The following is a 25,080-nucleotide window of genomic DNA, read 5'->3' on the forward strand; positions in this document are numbered from 1 at the left end:
CGCTGTAGTGAGCTACGATCACACCAATGCACTCCAGCCTGGGCAGCAGAGCAAGAGCCCAACACAATAATAATGGTAAATAATAATAATAATAACAATAAAAAGAATTCACAGGATCTAATACTGAACATAGCTTCTCCCAGAGTTCTGGCCAGGGCAACTAGGGGCTGGTTACCTCTCCTGAAATGGGGCATACGGAGGTGCCTGTGTTCACATGGGAAGTGAAGATTATTAGTTAGTGAGGTGCCCAAAGTGGGAGCCCCAGGGAGGCCTGACGTTGGATGACAGGCCCAGGCCAGAGGAAAAATGTGGAACCGCCAGCCCCAAACGGCCCAGATGAGGTTACTCTGGAGTGTGGATGGGACAGGGATACAGGGAGAGCCCCCGAAGGTTAAATCCTGGAAGAGTACAGCTACTGGAGAGGTTAAAGGACCTGGAGGGTTCTATGATCAATAACTAGCTAGCAGCTCCTATCCAGCACTGCTTTTATGCCGTCATCTTTAAACATGTGCATATCATGTCTCCACTCTGTGAGAGAGATTTCCTGTTATACGGATGGGACAGAGAAGCGGGCATGAGATATTCAAGGTCACGCTGGCAAATGATGATGTCAGGATTCAAATCCAGATCTGACTCCAAGATCAGTGACTTGTCGGTTTGGTTTTCTCTGCTCCTCTAAGTGGGAACCCAGGAGAAAATTCAGGAGACAGTGTGAAAAGGGAAGCCGTGTCTATACCCCGGGAATCTGCTCCTATCACGGGGGTGTCCTGGTCCCCAGTGGTAGCTCCTCAGTAAGGACGGCAGGAATGCTCCCAGCCAGACTTCTGAGCCCTCCTCATGCCTGCGCCAGGACAAGACTGTGTTCCTAGAGCGACGGCCCTTATCTGCTGATGTGTGCTCTGTGGGGATGCCTGGCCCCACATCTTGGGGCCAGACTTGCTCTCCTAAGTCCCCAAACACCAAGGGGCTCCCTGAAAAGCAAAGCTCTTTCCCAGGCCAGGCCTGCGGTCATTCCTCCCACAGCCCTAGGAACGAGTTTCTCTCCCTTCCTATATATCCATGGATCATTTCATGGGTTTCTGTTTTTGATTTTTTTTTGGAGATGGGGTCTCACTATGTTGCCCCAGTTGGACTCAAACTCCTGAGCTCAAGTGATCCTCCTGCCTTGGCCTCTCCAAGTGCTGGGATTACAGGTGTGAGCCACCACACCCAACTGGTTTCTCTTTTCTTGTTATGCTGGAAGACAGTGTAATCTCACAGGTTTCCACTCTTTTCCTACTTCTAAAGCAATTCCAAGATACTTTTCAGGCTTTATAGAATAAGCATGGGCTTCTGAGTTCGACATCAGAGTCCAAGTTTCAGCTCAAGGCTGACAAGCTCCAAGGAAGTTACTTGATCTCTCTGGGCCCATTTACTCCTCTCCCCTCCGGGCTGAGCTGCTGTGCAGATGAAATGGGATAATGTAAACGAAGCTTCTAGCACGCAGCTGGAGCTGAAGGGATGGTCTTCTTTCCACCCTCTTTCATCTGCTCAAAGGGCTGCACTAAGAGTCTGCTGTGTTTCAGAGGAAATTTCTCCAAGTGAGTCTCTATTTCTATCAGTGAACCCTGGCAGGTCTTTCCCAGCTCCTGCCCCCAGTACTGTGTCCCTCTAGGTCCTCGTAGGTGGTCCAGGAAAGGAGGCAGGGGACAAGGCCAAAGAACAGCAACAAAGCAGGGAGAGGCCTATTCTGTCCCCCAGCGAGGAGAGATCTCGGTGACCACCAGCTCACCTGGCGGGACTTAGAAGGTTCAGGAAGTTTATGCTTAGAGGGGAACAGATGAATAGACACGGAGCTCACGTTTGTTTGTTTTTTTGAGACAGAGTCTCGCTCTGTCACCCAGGCTGAAACAGTCAACAGTAATGACTTTATGCTAAATTCCCTTTATTTATTTTTGAGATGGAGTCTCACTCTGTTGCCCAGGCTGGAGTGCAGTGGTGCAATCTCAGTTCACTGCAACCTCTGCCTCCCGGGTTCAAGTGATTCCCCTTGCCTCCTGAGTAGCTGGGATGACAGGCGTGTGCCACCAGGCCTGGCTAATTTTTGTATTTTTAGTAGAGACAGGGTTTCACCATGCTGGCCAGGCTGGTCTCAAACTCCTGACCTCAGGTAATCCACCCACCTTGGCCTCCCAAATTGCTGGGATTACAGGCATGAGCCATTGTGCCTGGCTGAGTTTTTAAAAATTTGATTAATAGTGGTCATGTGCCCTTATGTGTGTGTGAGAGAGTAGAATGAATATTAGACCGAGTTCAAACACCTGGATTCTAACACTACCACCTCTTCCAACCGAGTGACCCTGTTCGGTCTATTTCTGACCTCACAGGGCTGTCCATGAGGCTTTTCTGTGCAGGTGGCTGGACAAGCGTGTGATGCTGTCAGGCTGGGGACACTCATTGGAGGTGGTGGGAATACAGTGGCATGACGGTGGCATTTGCCTGGACATAACAAGGTTCAAGGAAGCCAAAGATTTCAGGACAGGACCAGGAGAGGATGGAGAGGAGGAGAGGCTGCAGCCTGGAGGTGGGAGTCCCTGCCTTGCCCCTTGGACTCTTTGCTACCCCTCTTGTTGGTAACTCAGAATGGTGATGATGCCTCGAGCACAGGGTGGTGAGGAAGGGTGAGCGACATCATGGAAATGGTGCTTTGTAGACGTAAAATGCTGTGCAAAATATTATTAGCAAAGGGAGTTGTGACATAGTTGGAAAACGATTGGGAGAGGGACGAGACATGGAATACTCCACATTCAGCAACAAACTCCTCAGAGCTCTTAGCTGTTATCAAACTGCATCCTATGGCTCCCTCCTCAGAACCACACACATGAACGTGGGCTCCCTTTGGCCATCTGGTCCTTGGTGTCAGTTTCATTTAAGGAATGACTGCATTAAATCGATGGAACTTTAGTAAAACCTAATTAACATCCATATTGAATTTTTCCAAGGGAAGGGGGATCTGCAGAAAATAAAATACCCTAGAAATTTAAATTCCATGATAGTCAAATAAATACTGTATGACAGAGTGTTACAAGTTGGATGATTCCAGGAGACGAAAATGAGTAAGAGTCAATCTATTCTTACAGACACATATTGCTTTCTCATCCATCCATCCATCCATCCATCCATCCATCCATCCATCCATCATCCATCCATCCATCCTTCCCTCTAGGTTAATCATCCACCCATCCATCCCTCCCTCCCTCCCTCCCTCCCTCCCTCCCTCCCTCCCTCCCTCTAGGCTAATCATCCATCCCTCCCTCACTCCTTCCCTCCCTCCCTCCCTCCATCTCTCCCTTCATCCATCCATAGCTCTATCCTATCATCCATCCATCTATCCCTTTATCCAATCATCCAGCCATCGCCTCTCTATCCAATCATTTATCCATCCATCCTTCTATCCAATCATCCATCCATCTATCCCCTATTCACCCATCCCTCCATGCAATCACCCATCCCGCCATGCAATCAAGCATCTATCCATTCCCATTTATCTATCAAAGCATCCATCCACCCACCCAGCCACCATCCACCAATCCATCCACCCATCCACCATCACTTAACAGAGCACCAAACACTGTGCTACATGGGCATACAGATCTTGCTAAACTGTTAAGCTTCATGAAAGCAACGGCTGCACTCATTCACCTACCACCACTAACCAGGGTCTAATTCTGGTCTAGCCTGGCACACATGCTCAGCAAATATTTAATGAATCAATGAATGAACAGACCTTCCCTGAGAAGCTCTTGGTCTGGAAAGGAGCAGGGTTACAGCCCCGTCATGAGCAAGGTAGGGGAGCATCCCGGGGGTGGGAACAGTAGAGGGGCAACAAGATCGCTTTGGTGACTCTCCCAGTGTGGCTTCCCTGACAAAGAATGCACTTGGCAAGCTGTCAAGAACAGAAGTGAGGCAGGCGTGGTGGCTCATGCCTGTAATCCCAACACTTTGGGAGGCCTTTGTGGGAGGACTGCTTGAAGCCAGAATTCAAGACCATCTTGGGCAACAGAGCAAGCCCTCATCTCTTCAGAAAAATGAAAAATTAGTTGGGTGTAGTGGTGTGTACCTGTAGTCCCAGCCACTCAGGAGGCTGAGGCTGGAGGGCCGCTTGAGCCCAGGAGGTCCAGGCTGCAGTGAGCTATGATCACACAACTGCACTCCAGCCTGGCCACAGAGTGAGACTGCCTCATAAAAAAAAAAAAAAAAAAAAAAATCAAAACCAAAACAGAACAGAACAGGAGTGAAATGGGGGCTGGGCACAGTGGCTCATGCCTGTAATCCTAGCACTTTGGGAGACTGAGGCAGGTGGATCACTTGAGGTGAGGAGTTCGAGACCAGCCTGGCCAACATGGCAAAACCCTGTCTCTACTAAACATACAAAAATAAGCCAGGCATGGTGGCGTGTGCCTGTAATCCCAGCTACTCCAGAGGCTGAGGCAGGAGAATAACTTGAACCCGGGAGGTGGAGGTGGCAATGAGCTGAAATCGCACCCCTGCACTCCAGCCTGTGCGACAGAGCAAGACTCCATCTCCAAAAAAGGGAAGTGAAATGGGTAAGTGCTGGGGCTTCCTGGGGTGCCAGCTCTGTCCCGACTCCCATAGAGGCTGACATTCCTCTATCACAAGGGACCTCAGTTTCCTTACCTGCAACCCACTGGTCTCTTCAGCCTCAGATTCTGAGTCAACTTTGCCACAATATCATTTTCCTAAGTTTTTCCGGGGTTCTTAGAGCTTCCTCTTGTGCATTTCAACTCAGTTCAGCTCAATCCAACAAGCATTTCCCAGGGACCTACTATGTCCCAGGCACTGGGAGATTCAGAAACATGCACCCTTCCTTGGCAGCCTGAACCCTAGGCCCAGAGCCCCATGTTCAGGAGCCATGTAGGCAGCTGGGTCCCTGGAGCGGGTCCCCCTGCAGAGATGCCAAATGACAGCTGGGAAGGCCCACTCTGGCCGAGTTCGAGCTGTAAACATCCAAGAAATCTACCAGCAGTTACCGAGAGGATGTTAAAAATAATTATCCACTGAAAATATTAGATTTGCTCTGGATTGTTCATTACATACAATGGTTTAATAGGACTTTTATTGAATAGCTGCAGAGCTCTGGGCCGAAATCAATTTGCCCTCCACGTGGAATTTTGATGTCTGCTGTTGACTTCTACAACATGGAGCAATTTGTAATCGCTCCGGCTTGCCGTTGTTTTCAAAGCTCCTGCTATATCACAAGCATTTATTTCTGACCACAAAATTACATTTATTCAACAGAAAGCAGCTCCGGGTCTTTAAGAGGTTAACTTCTGGAGTGCTTGGCTGCGCTCCAGGCCGCATCGGAGGGGGAGCGCGGGCGCGGTGGCACCCGGCAGTGGCGGCAGCGCCGGGCGGGCGGCCGTGATTAATAGACTGCTGAGAGCGCCCCTTTCCACAGGCGCACGGCTCCTGCCCCTGCTTCCATAGATCATGGACTTAGCCTCAACATATCTGACTGAAATTGAATTTGGCTTCTCTCTCAACTGTTCATTTCCTATGTTATGCAAGGTTAGATCCCTTTCTGCATGAGCAGAACCAAACCAGCTGCAGCTTTGGAGGAGAAAATGTGCTTTCAATTATGCAGCTGGCCTGGATGTTGAGCCCAGTCCGACGGGTCCCTAATTGAGCCATCATGGCGTGAACTTACAGGGAGACACTGCGTGTGTCAGGCTTGCGGGTTTTGCCGTAAGATAATGACAGTACAGCAGCCACATCACCACGGTGACCGCCACAGCTGCCACCACTGTCACCTCCACCACTGCAGAAGGCCCAAGAGCCTGCGGACAGACATAGTGGGTGAGAAGGAAGTTCCCCAGCAAGAGTCCAGGGCAGCAGGCTGTGTTAGGGTCCCTGGGAAGCCTCCCTGTATCCTCCAGCCAGAACGCATCATCCTGTCCCCAGAGTGCCTGGCCTGCTCTACAGTCGCCTGTCTGGCCACAAATCCAAAGAAGACCCTGACAACCTCTCCCTAATCCCAGCAGGGCACTGACCTATTTTGCTTGTGGGCGTCTAGGAACTGAACTAGATGCTCGCACGCAGCACTCAATATTCATTAACAAGCAGAAGGCGAGAGGCAGGGGGAAATTCAGTTAAGAATGTTTTACGTAACCAGTTCCATAAGGCAAAGAACGGATAAAGCATCTAAGACAAGATACAGGCCCTCAAAGTGTGTACAATCTCACAGAAGAGTGGGCTGGAAAGAGGGGAAAAGTTAACAATGCAATAACAAGAAAACAAGCACGCTGTTTAGAAAATGGGCTAAGGCAGCTGGGCACGGTGGCTCACACCTGTAATCTCGGCACTTTGGGAGGCCAAGGTAGGTAGATCACTTGAGGTCAGGAGTTCGAGACCAGCCTGGCCAACATGGTGAAACCCCGTCTCTACTAAAAATACAAAAATTAGCTGGGTGTGGTGGTGGGCACCTGTAACCCCAGCTACTTGGGAGGCTGAGGCAGGAGAACTGCTAGAACCTAGGAGGCGGAGGTTGTAGCGAGCCAAGATCACGCCACTGCACTCCAGCCTCTCTAGCCTGGGTGATAGAGCAAGACTCCATCTCAAAAAGAAAAAGAAAAATGGGCTAAGGATCTCAGAAGAAGACACATAAGGCCTGGCACAGTGGCTCACGTAATCTCAAAAACTTTGGGAGGCCAAGACAGGAGGATCACTTGAGGCCAGGAGTTCAAGGCTACAGTGAGCCATGATCGCACCACTGCACTCCAGCCTGCATGACAGAGCGAGACCCTGTCTCTCTCTAAAAAAAGATGCGCAAACGGCCGACAGGTATATGAAAAGCTGTTCAACATCATTAATCATCTGGAAAATTTGACTCAAAACCACGATGAGGTATCACCTGATACCTGTTGGAAGGGATATGAGCAAAAAGACACATGAGTGCTAGTGGGTCGTGGAGAAGAGGGCAGCCTTGTACACTGTTGGCGGGAATACAAATTGGTACAGCCATCATAGGAAACAGTACAGAGGGTCCCCCCAACACTAATACGATCCAGCAACACCACAAAGGGATTGAAATCAGTATTGTTAAAAGTTATCTGCACACCCATGGACACTGCAGCACTATTTACAATAGCCAGCTATGCAAACAGCCTAAACATCCAACAACAAATAAATGGGTAATAAAGATGTGATTTTATATACACACATCATCCCTTGGTACACTTGGGAGATCGGTGCTAGGACCCCCTGTGTGTACCAAAATCTGCACATACTCAAGATCCCCCAGTCAAAGGATGAGTTTCACTTATGCAAGAAAAGTAGGTTTTGGGGACCTAAGGTACAGCATGGTGACTATAGTTAATAATCTTGTAATCATACATATGACATTTGCTAAGGCAGTAGATCTCAAGTGTTCTCAACACACACATACACACACACACACGGACCATGAGCTAATGGGTATATAGTCAGGTTGTGGAAAACACTTCGTAATGTATGCATGTATCAAAACATCACATTGGGCTGGGTGTGGTGGCTCACGCTTGTAATCCCAGCACTTCGGGAGGACGAGGTGGGAGGATCACTTGAGGTCAGGAGTTTGAGACCAGCCTAGCCAACATGGCAAAACCTTCTCTCTACTAAAAATACAAAAATTAGCCAAGCGTGGTGGCATACGTCCATAGTCCCTGCTAATCAGGAGGCTGAGGCTTGAACCCGGGAGGTGGAGGTTGCAGTGAGCGGAGCTTGTGCTGCTGGAGTTCAAGACCAACCTGGGCAACGCAGCCAGACTTTGGCTTTACTAAAATAGAAAAAATATAAAATTAGCCGGGCCAGGTGCCTATAGTCCCAACTACGCGGGAGGCTGAAGCAGGAAGATCGCTTGAGCCCAGGAGGTGGAGGCTGCAGTGAGTCCTGATTATGCCACTGCACTCCAGCATGGGTGACAGAGGGAGAAAATAAAAACCCCAAACCATTACATTATACACCATAAATATGTACAACTTTTCTTTGTTAATGATACTTTAATAGAGCCGAGGATAAAAAAGAGGGGAAAGGTTAGAAATAGGTTGAGATGGTCAGGAAAATGATCAAAGGAGATAGACTTTTTGGCTCGGCTCTAAAGGATGGAAATGAGTTTTATAGGTAGGGACCAGCAAAAGGCTCTTAACAATAACAGAGGCTTCAGGAAATCAAAAAGTATGTTCAGGTGACTCATAATACACAGGCCAGTTCAGCTGAAGTAGAAGTCTAGGACTTTGAAGCTGGAAAAATATTTCAAAGGCAAGTCATAGAGCTCCTAACACACCAATCTAAGGAGTTTGAGTGGGCAGAGAGAGTCACAGAACTTGTTACCAGGAGAAAGAGCTCTTTCAGGGAACCAAGCCCAGTGGTTCTTACGACTAGCAGTGCATGGGAATCAGAGGTGGGTTTCGAAATATTACAGATTCTAAGGTTCCACCCCAGGCCTTCTACACCAGAATGTCAGGGTAGGAGCCTGGGGAGCTATATTCCTGGAAACACGCGAGCAGTTCAGTTCTCAGGCCAGTGCAGCACTGGTCCAACCCAGCAGGAGCTTTGGGAGTCACTGATCTGGTCTGACTTTCTCCAATCCTATTTCACCCATGATGCTTAGTGCAGTACTTAGCCAAGTGCTGGCAAGATGGGGACAGAAATAGATGCAAAGACACAGACACACATGCACACTCACACACACATCCCCTCCCTTCTACATTTTACAAGCATAAGGCCTTGGTACGTGAACTATAAGGGCAGAATGTCTTTAGGCTCAAAACCAAAAGGGAGAGAGCGTGCCAAATCCTAACCACTACACGGATCACTTGAGCTCAGGAGTTTGAGACCAGCCTGGCCAACATGGCGAAACCCTGTGTCTACCAAAAATGCAAAAAAATTAGCCAGGCATGGTATGTGCACCTGTAGTCCCAGCTACTTGAGAGGCTGAGGCAGGAGAATCGCTTGAACCCAGGAGGTGGAGGTTGCAGTGAGCTGAGATCACACCACTGCACTCCAGCCTGGGTGACAGAACGAGACTCCGTCTCAAAAAAAAAAAAGAAAAATCAAAAGGGAGATATAAAGAAAGCCCTATCAGAGACCAGAAGAAGAAGCATCTGTTTCTGGCTGAGTATTCTGGGAAGACTTGGAGGATCTGGCATTTAGAAAGATTGATAAGGCAAGAGCATGGTGGCTCACGGTTGGGATCCCAGCACTTCGGGAGGTTGAGGCAAGTGGAACACTTGAGGCCAAGAGTTTGAGACCAGCCTGAACAACATGGTGAAACCCCATCTCTACTAAAAATACAAAATTAGCAGGACATGGTGGCGCACACCTGAAATCCCAGCTACTTGGGAGACTAAGGCAGGAGAATCGCTTGAATCCAGGAAGCAGAGGTAGCAGTGAGCCGAGAGTGTGCCACTACACTCCAGCCTGGGTGAGAGAGAGAGATTCCATCTCAAAAAAAAAAAAAAAAAAAAAAAAGGATAAGAGGTGACAATCTTCCTGGCAGGTGGTCGTCCAAGTGATTCTCCTGTTTCAGCCTCCCAAGTAGCTGGGACTACAGGCACCCACCACCACGCCTGGCTAACATTTTTTTTTTTTTTTTTTGTATTTTTAGTAGGGACGGGGTTTCACTGTGTTGGCCAGGCTAGTCTTGAACTCCTGACCTCATAATCCACCTGCCTCAGCCTCCCGGAGTGCTGGGATTACAGGCACGAGCCACTGTGCCTGGCCAGCTCATCTATTTTTGAACAGATCTACATTGCTGGAAAACGTCCTTTTCGGTTCTGCTGGCGATAGTCAACCAAAGTAACTGCTCCAGGGAGTCTCATGAGGTTTTACAGCTACGGAGCTCCTTGGGGGAGGATCTGGGTAACCCACTCGTTTCACAGATGAGCAAAGTTGGGCAGAAAGAGGCCCGGAGACTCACACAAGGTCAGAGAGGTGGTGGGCAGCAGCGCCTGGACCGGCTCCCTGTGAAATGCTCTTTGGAGCGAACCACATGGACACCCTGGCTTTATTTAGCAACGGCCTTTAGATCTGAATGCTTAAATATGTTACAGCTCAACAGATATGGGCTGCAAGATGGGCAGCAGACTCATAGTCACTTTTAACTCATTCATAGACTGTTGTAGTTCACCAAAGTTTCTCTATTTCCCATTATTTGATTAGAATCTGTCAAATCATCCTGCTGGTGCCCATGGGGAATTTGCTTTCTACTGTACCTCTTTGAAAGGGTCTAGTTCAAAGGGGAGACCAAAGAGTCTCTTACAAAGAGACCTAAGGGTTCTGCCTACAAGGCCCTGGCATGACCCAGGCCCTATTAACTTCCTTGGTATTGCTCCCTGCTAGGCAAGCTGCCTAGAGCCCTGGCATTCGCTGCCCCTATCTTCCTGACGCTCTTTCTCAGCTCTGAGTGTGGCTGGTTCTCCTTGCTTCTTCCCTCCGATGTTCTGTCATCCTCCCTGGAGAGGCCTCCCTGGATGACTGAAGAAGCTGCTACCACCTCTTCCCACTCTACCCTGAGACCTAGCGTGTCTCCCTCACAGCACCTGGCGCCATCTAACATTGCCTTTTGGTTTATCATCGGTTTCCCTTCATTAGAATAGCAGGGTCCTAGTTGATAGTATTCAATGCGACATCTTTAGCTACCATTTGGCCCATAGCTTGAAGCAGGAGGCTCCCGAAAAGGTTGCGTTGAATGAAGACCAGAGAGTAAAACCCCACCTCCAAGAGCACGTCCTGCATGCAACTCTGAATGCGGCCAGCGCACTGCAGGTAAGGGAGACATTTAGCACAAAGGGAAGTTTCAGATCATTCCTTGGTCCCTTCCTCAGGCCATGTCAGCAGGTGATACTGTGATGAAAGTCACAGTCAACGTGGGCCCCACTCCTTCCAATGATGCAGATCATGGTTGTAGCAAAGCGCATGGACACAGTAATGGATGTACACATGAGAATGCACCAAGCTCCAGAATTTACCTAGGAGGGTCTGGTTAGAAGGGAAGGGGGCTTCAGGCAGGGTTTGCAGAGGATGTACGCAAGAGGAACATCAATCTTTTTCTTTTTCCTTTTTTTTTAATGGAGACAGGGTCTCGCTGTGTTGCCCACACTGGAGTGCAATAGTGCCATCATAGGTCACTGCGGCCTCAACCTCCTGGGCTCAAATAAAAACCTGGGCTCAAAAACAAGTGGCTCAAGTGCCACTCCCACCTCAGCCTCTCAAGTAGCTGGGACTACAGGTGTGTGATACCATGCTTGGCTAATTTTTGCATTTTTTGTAGAGAAGGGGTTTCACTATGCTGCCCAGGCTGGTCTGGAGCTCCTAGGCTCAAGTGATCCGCCTGCCTCGGCCTCTCAAAGTGTCAGTCAAAGACTGGAGAGGTTGGCTGAGATCAGGGAGGGGCTGAAGGCATTGCTTCCTCCTCGCTCAAGCACTATCAGAGTGCACCAACGTCAGCACTTCTGGGATGTCAGACAGTCCCAGGATTGAGGCCAGTCCTGCCATTATGCCCTGTGTGACTTGGAGTCCTCTCTCAGGCTTAGTCCTTTTATCTGTAAGATGAGGACGATGCTTCCATCCACCCATCCAATAAACACTTACTTAGTGCTCACGAAGGAGAGGCCCTGGGTATACAGAGCTCATAACTTTCGGTAAATAAATCCATATGCTTTTCTATCATTAATCTTTTGTTATAACAAAGTTTTATCATATTCTTTCTCCTGTTGATGGCTGGCTGGGTTGTTTTCATATGTTAACTATTTTCAAAATTTCTGAACTGGTTTTCCAGGGCAAACAAGTTTACTTAGCTATTTAATTTTCTTTTGAAATAGGGTCTGGCTCTGTCCCCCAGGGTGGGGTACAATGTTGTTATCAAAGCTCACTGCAGCAGCCTCTAACTCCCAGGCTCAAGTGATCCTCCTGCCTCAGTCTCCTGAGTAGCTAGGACTACAGGCATGTGCCACCATGCTTGGGTAATTTTTAAATTTTTTTGTACAGATGGCGGTCTCATTATGTTGCCCAGCTGGTCTCAAACTTCTGGGCTCAAGCGCCACTCCCACCTCTGCCTCCCAAAGTACTAGGATTACAGGCTTGAGCCACCGCGCCTGGCATGCTTAAGTTTCTTCAGTGTATATATTTAGGAGTGAAATTGCCGCATCACGGTACAGGTGAGTCTTCAACTGTATCACCAGATGCCAAATTGGCTTTCAAAAAGGTTAATTCAACTTACGCTCCTATCTTGACTTTTTAATTTTAGCCAACTTGGCTGGGAGGAATAACTTGCAGATGAGTTATTTTAATCTGTATATCCCTGGCTATAATGCAGCCTAAACATCTTTTCATATAGCTACTGACAATTCCGATGTTCTCTTCTAACAATTATGCTCATAACTTATACTCATTTTCTTATTGGGGTTTTTCCCCCACGGACATGCGAGCATTTTGAATATCTTGTGAACGTTAATTGTTAATTACAGGTGTGACAACTACCTCCTCCAGATTTGTAAATCACGGCCAAGGTTATCCCACACACAACGGTGGGATGCACAGTCCTAGACGGCACGCTTCACATTCTGGATGTTTGAATCTATCACGGTAATCATTGAGGTAAGTATGAATCTTTATTACTGCAAGTTTCCAACAGCTGATGTGAAAAGTCTTGAGAACAGCAGACCTTTTTTCTAGTTCACATGAACATACCATGGAGCTAGCAGTGCACTGGCCTTCTCTTTCCACTTTTTTTTTTTTTTTTTTTTGAGACAGAGTCTCACTCTGTTGCCCAGGCTGGAGTGCAGTGCTTTTGGCTTACTGTAGCCTCCACCTCCCAGGTTCAAGCGACATTCATGCCTCAGCTTCCCGAGTAGCTGAAACTACCAGAAAGTTAGCTGTGCCACCATGCCCAGCTAAGTTTTGTATTTTCAGTAGAGACAGGGTTTCACCATGTTGACCAGGCTGGTCTCAAACTCCTGACATCAAGTGATTCACCTGCCTCAGCCTCCCTTGAGAATACAGGTGTGAGCCACTACACCCGGCCATCTTTCCACCTTTTTTAGGGTATCTTTCCATGAAAAAAAAAAAAAAAACAAAACTCCTACTTAAAAATTTTAATGTAGTTCACTGCAACAATCTCTTCTTTTATGGTTTTCTGTTTAAAAAATTCTACCCAGCCCAGGGCTGGGTGTGGTGGCTCACGCCTGTAATCCCAGCACTTTGGGAGGCCGAGGTGGGTGGATCACCTGAGGTCGGGAGTTCGAGACCACCCTGACCAACATGGAGAAACCCTGTCTCTACTAAAAATACAAAATTAGCCGGGTGTGGTGGTGCATGCCTGTAATCCCAGCTACTCCAGAGGCTGAGGCAGGAGAATTGCTTGAACCCGGGAGGCGGAGGTTGCGGTGAGCCGAGATTGCACCATTGCATTCCAGCCTGGGCAACAAGAGCAAAACTCCGACTCAAAAAAAAAAAAAAAAGAGAGAGAGAGAAAGAAAGAAATTCTACCCATCCCAAAGTCAAAGTCATCATCTTTTATATCTTCTATAAAGTTTAAAGCTTTCCCTAAGATTCTCCTTGTAATTTGTGTTTCCACATGGTGTAAGGTAGGGCTCCAACTCTAGTTAATTGTTTGTCTGTTTGTTTGAGACAGGATCTTGCTCTGTCAGCCAGGCTGCTGTGCAGTGGCACGCAATCACAGCTCACTGCAGCCTCCAACTCTTGGGCTCAAGCAATCAACCCACTTCAGCCTTCCAAGTGGCTGGGACTCTAGGCGTGTGCCATCATACCCAGCTAATTTTTGTAAGTTTTTGCACAGACAGGGTTTTCGCCATGTTGCCCAGGTTAGTCTCTAACACACGGGCTCAAGGGAACTGCCTGCTTCAGCCTCCCAAAGTGCTGGGATTACAGATAGGAGCCAGTGCAGCCGGCCTCAACTTTATTCAATTATAAGGACTTGCCAAGTGTCAGGGAACCATGAAAAGTCCCCTCTTTCCTCACTGATCCATACCATCTTTGCAATATATTTGGCTTCCATATATATGCATAGGTCAGATTCCAGTTTCTTTTTTTTGGGGGGGGGGGGGTACGGAGTCTCACTCTATGGCCCAGACTTGACTGCAGTGGCGCGATCTCAGCTCACTGCAATCTCCATTTCCCAGGTTCACACAATTCTCCTGCCTCAGCCTTTCAAGTAGCTGGGACTACAGGAGCGTGGGACCACACCAGGCTAATTTTTATATTTTTAGTAGAGAGGAAGTTTCACCATATTGGTCAGTCTGGTATGGAACTCCTGACATCAAGTTATCCTCCTGCGTTGGCCTCCCAAAGTGCTGGGATTACAGGTATGAGCCGTCGTGCCCGGCCAGATTCCGAATTCTTTATTGCGTTCCTTTGGTGTATGTATCTCACTCTGTGCCAACTACTGCAGCTTTAAAAATCCGGTAGGGCAATTCCTCCAACTTGGACTGATTCAATATTATCTTCACTATTATTGACCATTTGTTCTTGCATACATATAAAAATTCTGAAATCAGCTTTTGAAAAGTTTCATTAAAATTCTTGTTGGGGACAGGTGCGGTGGCTCACGACTGTAATCCCAGCGCTTTGGGAGGCCGAGGCAGACTGATCGCCTGAGCTCAGGAGTTCAAGATCAGCCTGGCCAACATGATGAAACCCTGTCTCTAATAAACATACAAAAATTAGCTGGGTGTGGTGGTGCACACCTGTAATCCCAGCTTCTCAGGAGGCTGAGGCAGGAGAATCACTTGAACCCGAAAGGCGGAGGTTGCAGTGAGCAGAGATGGTGCCACGGCATTCCAGCCTGGGTGACAGAGCAAGACTCTGTCTCAAAAATAAATAAATAAATAAATAAATAAATCGTGTTGGGATTTTTACTGGAACTACAATGACTGATTTTGTGATCAATTTAGAGAAAAGTGACCGCTTCAATAGCAGTGGAAATTTCTCTCCTTATATACTTTCCCTCTCTCCATTTAAATCTCCTTTAATATCCTTCAATACAAATGTCACATCTTTCCCCAGAAAGATTTCCCTTGTATTGTTACATTTATTTCTAGCTACTTTTTTTTTTTTGGCTGGCTGTCTCCAGTAGTATCCTTTATAAAAATTACATTTTAAGTTTGCTGCTGATACTGGGGTATATAATTACTTTTTTTTTTTTTTTTTTTTGAGACGGAGTCTCGCTCTGTCGCCCAGGCTGGAGTGCAGTGGCCGGATCTCAGCTCACTGCAAGCTCCGTCTCCCGGGTTTACGCCATTCTCCTGCCTCAGCCTCCCAAGTAGCTGGGACTACAGGCGCCCGCCACGTCGCCTGGCTAGTTTTTTGTATTTTTTAGTAGAGACGGGGTTTCACCGGGTTAGCCAGGATGGTCTCGATCTCCTGACCTCGTGATCCGCCCGTCTCGGCCTCCCAAAGTGCTGGGATTACAGGCTTGAGCCACCGCGCCCGGCCTATAATTACTTTTGTATATTGATTTTGTATCTAGTAACCTGGTTAAATAATTGAGGCTCACTTGAAAAATGACAGTTTGATTTCTTCTGTTGCAGTACTTATACTGGATCTACAACAGGGTTACATCCCAACAATCTAATTGTAGGTTGAAAATATTATAGTCAAAAATGCGCCTAATAAACTAACCTAGCAAACATTGTAGCTTAGTGTAGCCTACTTGAAATATATTCAGAAGACTTACATTAGCCTATAGTTGGGCAAAATTATTCAACATAAAGCCTATTTTATAACAAAGCATTCAACAGCTCATGTAATTTATTGAATACTATACTGAAACTGACAAACAGCATGGTTGTATGGGTACTCAAAGTACAGTTTTTTTGCATCATCCTAAAGCTGAACCATCATTAAGTCAAGAGCTATCTGGCCAGGCATGGTGGCTCACACCTGTAATCCCAGCACTTTGGGAGGCCGAGGCGGGCGGATCACGAGGTCAGGAGATGGAGACCATCCTGGCTAACGTGGTGAAACCCTGTCTCTCCTAAATATACAAAAAATTAGCCAGGCGTGGTGGCAGGCGCCTGTAGTCCCAGCTACTCGGGAGGCTGAGGCAGAAGAATGGCGTGAACTCGGGAGGCGGAGCTTGCAGTGAGCCGAGATCGCGCCACTGTACTCCAGCCTGGGCGACAGAGTGAGACTCCGTCTCAACAAAAAGAAAGAAAGAAAGAAAAAGCTATCTGTACTTTATTTCTTTTTTTTTTTTTTTTTTTTTTCTCTGCTAGCTAAGACTTCCAGTACAATGTTAATTAAAGTAGCAATAGTAGGTATTCTTGTCTTGTACCTGGTTGCCTGTGAAACTATTTTTTACCACCACTGGGTCTGATGATTGATGTATGTTTCTGATAAATACCTTTTACCACATTAAAGAAGCTTCCCTCTATTCCTAGTTTGTTAACAGGGTTTTGTTTTTTGTTTTTGTTTTGGAGATGGAGTCTTGATCTGTTGACCAGGCTACAGTGAGGTGGTGCGATCTTGGCTCACTGTAACCTCTGCCTCCTGGGTTCAAGTGATTCTCCTGCTTCAGCCTCTTGTGTAGCTAGGTTTACAGGCCCTCACCCACCATACCCAGCTAATTTTTTGTTTTTGTATTTTTAGTAGAGACGGGGTTCCATCACATTGCCCAGGCTGGTCTCAAACTTCTGACCACCATGCCCGGCCTATTGGTAGTTTTTAATCATGAATGGATTTGAATTTTATCAAAATCTTTTCGTATAACTATTGAAATTGTTTCCTCCTTTAATCTACTAATGATACGGATTTAAATTAATAAATTTTGAAAACTTTAAACAAAACAGTATTACTGGGATATACCAAGCTTGATGGATTTAATTTACTAATACCTTTGAAAAGACTTCTGCATATTTATTCAATAATAAGACTGACTTTTTTTTTTTTTTTTTTTGAGATGGAGTTCTCTCTGTTGCCAGGGCTGGAGTGCAGTGGCATGATCCCAGCTCACTGTAACCTCCGCCTCCTGGGTTTAAGCCATTCTCCTGCCTCAGCCTCCCAAGTAGCTGGGATTACAGGCGTCCGCCACCACGCCAGGCTGATTTTTATATTTTTAGTAGAGACGGGGTAGGTTTCACCATGTTGGCCAGGCTGGTCTCAAACTCCTGACCTCAAGTGATCTGCCTGCCTCAGCCTCCCAAAGTGCTGAGATAAGAGACGTGAGCCACCACGCCTGGCCCGTAAGACTGACTTTTAATTTTCCTTTCTTGTACTGTTCTTGTCTCGTTTTGGTATCAAGGTTATATTAGCCTCATAAAAGGAGTTAAGAAGTGCTCCCTCTTTTTCTGTTTTCTGAAGGAGTCTGCTAAGTATGAGAACTCTCTATTTCATGAATGATTGATAAAACTCTCTCGGAAAACTGTCTAGACCTTATGGAAATATTTCAGTAATAGTTACAAAGCTATTCAAGTTTTCTATTTCTTCTTTAATCAGTTTTGGTAGTTACAAAATTCTAGAACTTTTTCCACTTCAGAATTTATTGGCATAAAGTTGCTTATAACATTCCCTTTATCTTTTTAATCTCTGCAGCAGCTGCAATATCATCCCCAATTTTATTCCTAACAATTTTGTCTTGATTAGTGCAGTGGTTTGTCAATTGAAGTGGTATTTTCAAATAAACGACTTTCAGAATGTTTCTCTCCTGGCTCTTTGTTTTCTTTTTCATTCATTTCTGTTCTTATATGTATTATTATAATTATATTTGTCATTTCTTTTATTCGATTTGATCTTACTCTGTTGTACATTTATTTGCTTATTTATTTAATAGAGATGGAGTCTTGCTGGCCGGGCGCGGTGGCTCAAGCCTGTAATCCCAGCACTTTGGGAGGCCAAGACGGGTGGATCATGAGGTCAGGAGATCGAGACCATCCTGGTCTACACGGTGAAACCCCCGTCTCTACTAAAAAATACAAAAAAAAAACTAGCTGGGCGAGATGGCGGGCGCCTGTAGTCCCAGCTACTCGGGAGGCTGAGGCAGGAGAATGGCGTAAACCCGGGAGGCGGAGCTTACAGTGAGCCGAGATCGCGCCACTGCACTCCAGCCTGGGCGACAGAGCGAGACTCCGTCTCAAAAAAAAAAAAAAAAAGAAAGAAAGAGATGGAGTCTTGCTATGTTACGCTAGGCTGGTCTCAAACTCCTGGCCTCAGATGATCCTCCTGGCTTGGCCTCCCCAAGCGCTGGGACTACAGGCGTGAGCCATCGCACCAGCCTACTGTAATTTTCCAAAGCTGATGCTTAGTTCATAGATTGTTAGCCTTTCATTTCTTCTCTAAAATGAGCACTCAAGTTATTTCTTAAGAGGTTTTTCCTGCCTGAGCACACTTGCTCCCCTACTACCAAAAGGTTCTCTGAGCCAGCCCCTCATCCCCTCAACCTTCCACACCATGCCCCTTCTCAGGCAGAGAAGTAAGGATTGGCCAGAAAAGGTAGGAAGACAGCATTTTCCTAGAGGGTGTGCGCATTACTTTGCTGAAGGGATTGTCTAAACTATTGTTGAACTAGAATAAGCTTCATATTGGACTGAATATTAAGGGCACACCTCCCCCACACCACCCATCAATTTGTTGGGCTTGTGAAACACTCAAAATTAGGTACCACAATCAATCAATCAATAATAAATAGCTCTAATTTCACTGTGAGTTACATTTTATGAGTTTGTTATAATCATAACTAATCATTTCATAATATCGCAAACATTTATTTATTTATTTAGATGGAGTCTTGCTCTTGTCACCCAGGCTGCAGTGCAGTGGCACCATCTTGGCTCACTGCAATCTCTGCCTCCCGAGTTCAAGTAATTCTCATGCCTCAGCTTCCCAGGTAGCTGGGATTACAGGCTCATGCCACCACGTCAGACTAATGTTTGTATGTTTAGTAGAGATGGGGTTTCACCATGTTGGCCAGGCTGGTCTCGAACTCTTTACCTCAGGTGATCCACCTGCCTCAGCCTCCCAAAGTGCTGGGATTACAGGCATAAGCCTGAGACAGGGTCTCACTATATTGACCAGGCTGGTCTCGATCTCCTGGGCTCAAGTGATCCTCCTGCCTTGTCCTCCCAAAGTGTTGGGATTACAGGCATGATCACCTTTTAAATAAGAACACATCATAATGAAAGGATGGAAGTAAAATATTTTAAAAACCACTTCCAGGCCATGCGTGGTGGCCCAAGCCTGTAATCCTAGCCCTTTGGGAGGTTGAGGCATGTGGATCAGTGCAGCTCAGTAGTTCGAGACCAGCCTGGCTAACACGGTGAAACTCCCGCCTCTACCAAAAAATACAAAAATTTAGGCAGGCATGGTGGCTGGCATGTGCCTGTGGTCCTAGCTACTTGGGAGGCTGAGGTGGGCAAATTGCTTGAGCTCGGGAGGCAGAGGTTGCAGTGAGCCGAGATCATGCCACCCTGCTCTCTACCCTGGGTGAAAAAGCCAGACCCCATCTCAAAAAAAAAAAAAAAAAAAAAAAAATATATATATATATATATATATATCAGTACAAATTATTTAATATAAATGTAGCATTCTGGGGCTGGGTGCGGTGGCTCACGCCTGTAATCCCAGCACTTTGGGAGGCTAAGGCGGGTGGATCACGAGGTCAGGAGATCAAGACCATCCTGGCTAACATGGTGAAACCTCGTCTCTACTAAAAATATAAAAAATTAGCCGGGTGTGGTGGCGGGCGCCTGTAGTCCCAGTTACTCGGGAGGATGAGGCAGGAGAATGGCCTGAACTTGGGAGGCGGAGCTTGCAGTGAGCCGAGATCATGCCACTGCACTCCAGCCTGGGCGACAGAGCGAGACTCCGTCTCAAAAAAAAAATGTAGCATTTTGGGAAGGATGACGCTGGGAGTGTCTAGAGATTTAATGTGCAACAAGAACTGTAGTAAATATAATTACAATATGAGGGATTTCTGCTAAATGAGATCTTAGCTGCTCCTGCCACACACATGAAAAAGAGTAACTATGGGAGACGATGCATATGTTAATTTGCTTCCCTGTATAACCATTTTACTGTCTGTATGTATCCCATAGCATCATGTTGTATACCTTAACTATACATAATAAAATTTACTTATAAATTAGCAGAGGCTTGATAAATATTAATTAATGGTGCTAAACAATTACCTTTCTTTTGTGTTTTCAAAATCCATGTTAATTTTATTTATTTATGATTAGCTTTCATATGGCCTTTAAAAAAAACAGGCAACTGAAAGCTTTGCCTAGATGTTTGTTGGGTATTTCAAATTTAAGATATCAGGAATCAAATCCATTATCCTACTGAGAATGTGGGCTAATCTATAAGATAATTTGCTAAGACTCTTCAAAAAAACAAACAAAACAAAAAATCAGGCCAGGCGCGGTGGCTCATGCCTGTAATCCCAGCTCTCACTCTGGGAGGCTGAGGCAGGCAGATCACTTGAGGTCAGGAGTTTGAGACCAGCCTGACCAACATGGCAGAACCTCATCTCTACTAAACATACAAAAATTAGCTGGGCATGGTGGCACGTGCCTGTAATCCCAGCTATTCAGGAAGCTGAGGCAGAAGAATTGCTTGAACCCAGAAGGTGGAGGTTGTGGTGAGCTGAGATTGTACCACTTCACTCCAGCCTGGGGGACAGAGTGAGACCCTGTCTAAAAAATAAAAAAAATAAAAAAAAATAAAGGTGATGGAGATGGAGAGGATGTCCTACATTAAAAGAGATAATGGAGGGGCCGTGTACAGTGGCTCATGTCTGTAATCAAGGCACTCTGGGAGGCCAAGGTGGGAGGACGGCTTGAGCCCGGGATGTCGAGACAAGCCTGGGCAACATCTTGAAATCTCGTCTCTACTAAAAATAAAAATAAATTAGCCAGATGTGGTGATGCACATGTATAGTCCCAGCTATCTGTGGAGGGGGGGCGGGGGAGTGCTAAGGCAAGAAGATTGCTGAGCCCAGGAGGTGGAGGCTGCAGTGAGCCATGATGGCACCATTGCACTGCAGCCTGGGTAATGGAGTGAGACCCTGTCTCAAAAAAACAAAAAACTTTTTAAAATAGAAAATTATAAAACATGATGAATTGATAGACAGATCTATAGATAAGACAGATTTCCAAATGTAATGTGTGAACCTGAACCTGATTGGACCTCAGTTGTAGGGAAGGCCATTATAAAAGACATCTTAGGGATAACTGGAAAAATTTGACTTTAGATCAAATAGGAGGTGAGCTGGAATTCCTGTGAATTTTCCCAGGTGTGATATTTGTGGTTACTGCGGTAATGTGGGAGAATGCTAATGGTTCCTTCACTTCAGTAGCCTTCCATGTGTTTGAGGGACACAGTGCCTGCTTCTGCAACTTACTTCCAAACGTTCAGCAAAAGTGGTGGGCGGGTAGGGGAGTGGGGAGGTACATGCGGTGACATGTTAATGACTGTGGATCTGGGTAAAGAGCATATAGGTGGGCCGGGCGCGGTGGCTCATGCCTGTAATCCCAGCACTTTGGGAGGTCGAGGCGGGCAGATCACCTGAGGTCAGGAGTTAAGAGACCAGCCTGACCAGTATGATGAAACCCTATCTCTACTGAAAATACAAAAATCAGCTGGGTGTGGTGGTGCATGCCTGTAATCCCAGCTACTTGGGAGGCTGAGGCAGGAGAATCACTTGAACCTGGGAGGTGAAGGTTGCAGTGAGCCGAGATCGCGCCACTGTACTCCAGCCTGGGCAACAAGAGCGACGCTGTCTCAAAAAAAAAAAAAAAGAGTGTGCAGGTGTTCACTGTATTCATCTTTCCATTTTTACACAGCTTTGAAATTTTTTCAAGAAGAAAGGAAAACAAGCAAACACCCAGAAAGTACACTGAACTCTCTGAGTGAGAGAACTAGGAAGCTAGTGCGTCTCTCAAAAGCTGCTGAACAGTTAACAGAACAGGTAAGATCAAATGTGGGTAGGTGTCAGGTAACAGTCTCACTCATCAAGTACGGGCTTGGAGATGAAGTTCTGAGAAAAAGACTGTTCAGGTCCACCCAAGCCCTGGGATGCGGGTGTCCTGCTGGCCGGACCAAGCTACATGCATGGGGGCTGAATGAGGCAGGAAGAAGATCATAAGAAGAGAGGGGCACTGCTCTATCCTCTAAAATTTCCAGCCATCACCAACCGCTGTGTCTTCTTTCTACGCTGGTCCCTTTTGATGTCCTGAAATCGCCTCTCTATCTCTGGCTACGATCTCCCTGGCCTCCTTCTTCACTCACTCCCTGCTCTCGCTCCCAGCTGATGAATTTCCCAAATGGAAGCCCGACCACTTGCTCTAGAGCTCTGGGCCCAGGAACGCAGCCTTCCATATATAAGGCCCACATCACCTGTGTCCCAAGTGGAACCTACTGTATCTCACGGCTGTATCTCTTCTGCCCCTTCCACCATGTGCTCCCTGTGACTTAATAGTTGCAAGAAAATAAAATCCCTGCCAGGCGCGGTGGCTCATGCCTGTAATCCTAGCACTTTGGGAGGTCGCGGCAGGTGGATCACTTGAGGTCAGGAGATCGAGACCAGCCTGGCCAACATGGTGAAACTGTGTCTCTATTAAAAATACAGAAACTAGCTGGGTGTGGTGGTGTGCACCTGTAATCTCACTTGCTTGAGAAACTGAGACAGGAGAATCACTTGAACCCGGGAAGTGGAGGTTACAGTGAGCCAAGATCGCGCCACTGCACTGTAGCCTGGGTGACAGGGCAAGACCCTGTCTCAAAAAAAAAGAAAAAAAAAAATCCCTAAGACTGTACCAATATGGGCCCTTTCAGGGGCTATGGAAATGTCTCATTTCCTTTTCTCATCAGCCTGATATGATTTCACATTCTGTTTTTCCAATGGGAGACGCTAAAGAGGTGAGAAGATTCAATAAATCCACAAGAATAATATAATTTCTGGTTTTCTAAACATCATTGAATCTTTACACAAAGGGCTAGCAAGGTCACCCGCGTGAAGCCTGGTCCCCTCTGTGGCTGTTCCTGCTAACAGGTAGCCAGGGCGGACGTCCCAGGTGACTTGCCACCCACGTGCCGCCTGCCAGATGGCTCAAGTCCTTCTCTGGAAGGATCCGTTAGAAACCACTTCCTTCCACTGAGCCTAGGCTTGCTCCTCGTGGCTTCCGCCTGATGCTCTGTGTTTCTGCGATCAAGTGGCATCCCTGTGCCCCCCCCAGCCTCTCACCAAAGCACCGCACTCATGGCAGTGGCAGCCCCAGAACAGCTCAGGGAACCAGGCGACTTCCTAGAGGGAACGTATGGGCTCCTAAAGGCCGTGATGAAAACAAGCTGCCCATTGCAACCATACAGGGCGCTTCTGCTCGGAATCCACCACACCTTTGTATATTCTGAGCATAGCTTCCTTTTCCAGGAGAGCTTTCACCAAGGACCCAGTGGAAAATCACATTGCAAAGTGCAAAATATGTACGACGCTGGGTCAGAGCAGCCGGGAAGGCACCATCTGGGCAGCACCTTTTGCCCACAGCATTTCTTTAACGTGAATAAAAAGATGAATTAGCCACGAAGGGTGGCTCAGGATAGAAAATGAATAGAAAAGCTTACCTCTCCTTGGAAACTCTTCAGCAGCGGCGCTACCTGCTTGCGCAAATCCTGGAGCAGGAGGCGGAGGTCAGGAAGCAGCCATTTGAGGAGGAGAAAGAAGGGAAACATTGGTTAAGGCCTCCTAAAAACAGCGTGGCAGTCAGTGCTGATTATCATTATCTAAAGCAAGCCTGGGGACCTCACCCGTTCCTGCACTCCTAAAACATGAATAACGCCAACTGGCGCTCCAGGATTTAAACTTATTTAAGAATACAACGAAGTGGTTCTTTCTTGTTGTTGTTGTTGTTGAAGACAGAGTCTCATTCTGTTGACCAGGCTGGAGTGCAGTGGCACAATCCCGGCTCACTGCAACCTCTGCCTCCTGGGCTAGAGTCATCCTCCCACCTCAGACTCCCAAGTAGCTGAGACTACAGGCGTATGCCACCATGCCTGGTTAATTTCTGTTTTTTTTTTTTTGTAGAGATAGGGTTCATCATGTTGTCCAGGCGAGGGTCAAACTACTGGGCTTAAGAGATCCACCCACCTTAGCATCCCAAAGTGCTGGGATTACAGGCGTGAGCCACCCCACCAGCCTACAACGACTTTTTATTTCTACTAACTCCTGGTCACATATACCTCATTTTGAATGTGCTACAGACTAAACCTTTTGGTGATGTCAGTTTAAATGAGATAATTCGCTTGGAATAAAATAGACTAGAATGGGTGGTTTGACTGCTGTTTCTATCTGAAATGGACCTGGGCCACTGCACTGTGTTTTAGCTGCCTTTTTTTTTTTTTTTTTTTTTTTTTTTTTGAGATGCAGTCTCACTCTGTCGCCCAAGCTGAAGTGCAGTGGCACGATCTCAGCTCACTGCAATATCTGCCTCCTGGGTTTGAGTGATTCTCTCGCCTCAGCCTCCCAAGTAGCTGGGACTACAGGTGCCCACCACCATGCCGACTAATGTTTGTATTTGTAGTAGAGATGGGGTTTTGCCATGTTGGCCAGGATGGTCTCGAACTCCTGTCTCAGGTGATCCACCCACCTTCGTCTCCCAAAGTGCTGGGATTACAGGCGTGAGCCGCCATGGCTGGCCCTAGCTGCCATTTTAATGCACTGTTAGTGGGAGATACAGCCTGTTTTGAATCCACATCAGACAGAGTCACAATAAATTTTATCCCATGCCACCAGTGCCCATTTTGAAACACCAGGACATCCCATAGGTACGTGCTTATGTTCCTGTTCAGAGCATTTTATTTAAAATGAAGTAACTGAGAAAGTGCTTCAAATACTTTGAAAAGACTCTACTAAGATAATATTTACTGAAAGTTCAGGCATTTAAACTATGTTTTTTCTTTCTTTTTTTTTTTTTTTTTTTTTTTGAGACGGAGTCTTGCTCTGTCACCCAGACTGGAGTGCAGTGGCCAGATCTCAGCTCACTGCAAGCTCCGCCTCCTGGGTTCACGCCATTCTCCTGCCTCAGCCTCCCGAGT

At 46.8% G+C, this 25,080-nt stretch overlaps 1 protein-coding gene across 6 annotated transcripts in view; it reads right to left on the reverse strand.

Annotated features, from left to right (window-relative positions):
- CUX1 (cut like homeobox 1) overlaps nucleotides 1–25,080 on the reverse strand; it is a 470,900-nt gene that overhangs the window by 230,345 nt on the left and 215,475 nt on the right. For all 6 annotated transcript variants that reach the window (XM_030932800.1, XM_030932799.1, XM_030932798.1 and 3 more), the window contains exon 3: nucleotides 23,611–23,658. In XM_030932800.1, coding sequence (XP_030788660.1) covers nucleotides 23,611–23,658 — 48 coding nt within the window. The remainder of the gene's footprint in view (nucleotides 1–23,610; nucleotides 23,659–25,080) is intronic.

Source organism: Rhinopithecus roxellana, chromosome 6, assembly GCF_007565055.1.
Source record: "Rhinopithecus roxellana isolate Shanxi Qingling chromosome 6, ASM756505v1, whole genome shotgun sequence".
NCBI classification, from domain to species: Eukaryota; Metazoa; Chordata; class Mammalia; order Primates; family Cercopithecidae; genus Rhinopithecus; species Rhinopithecus roxellana.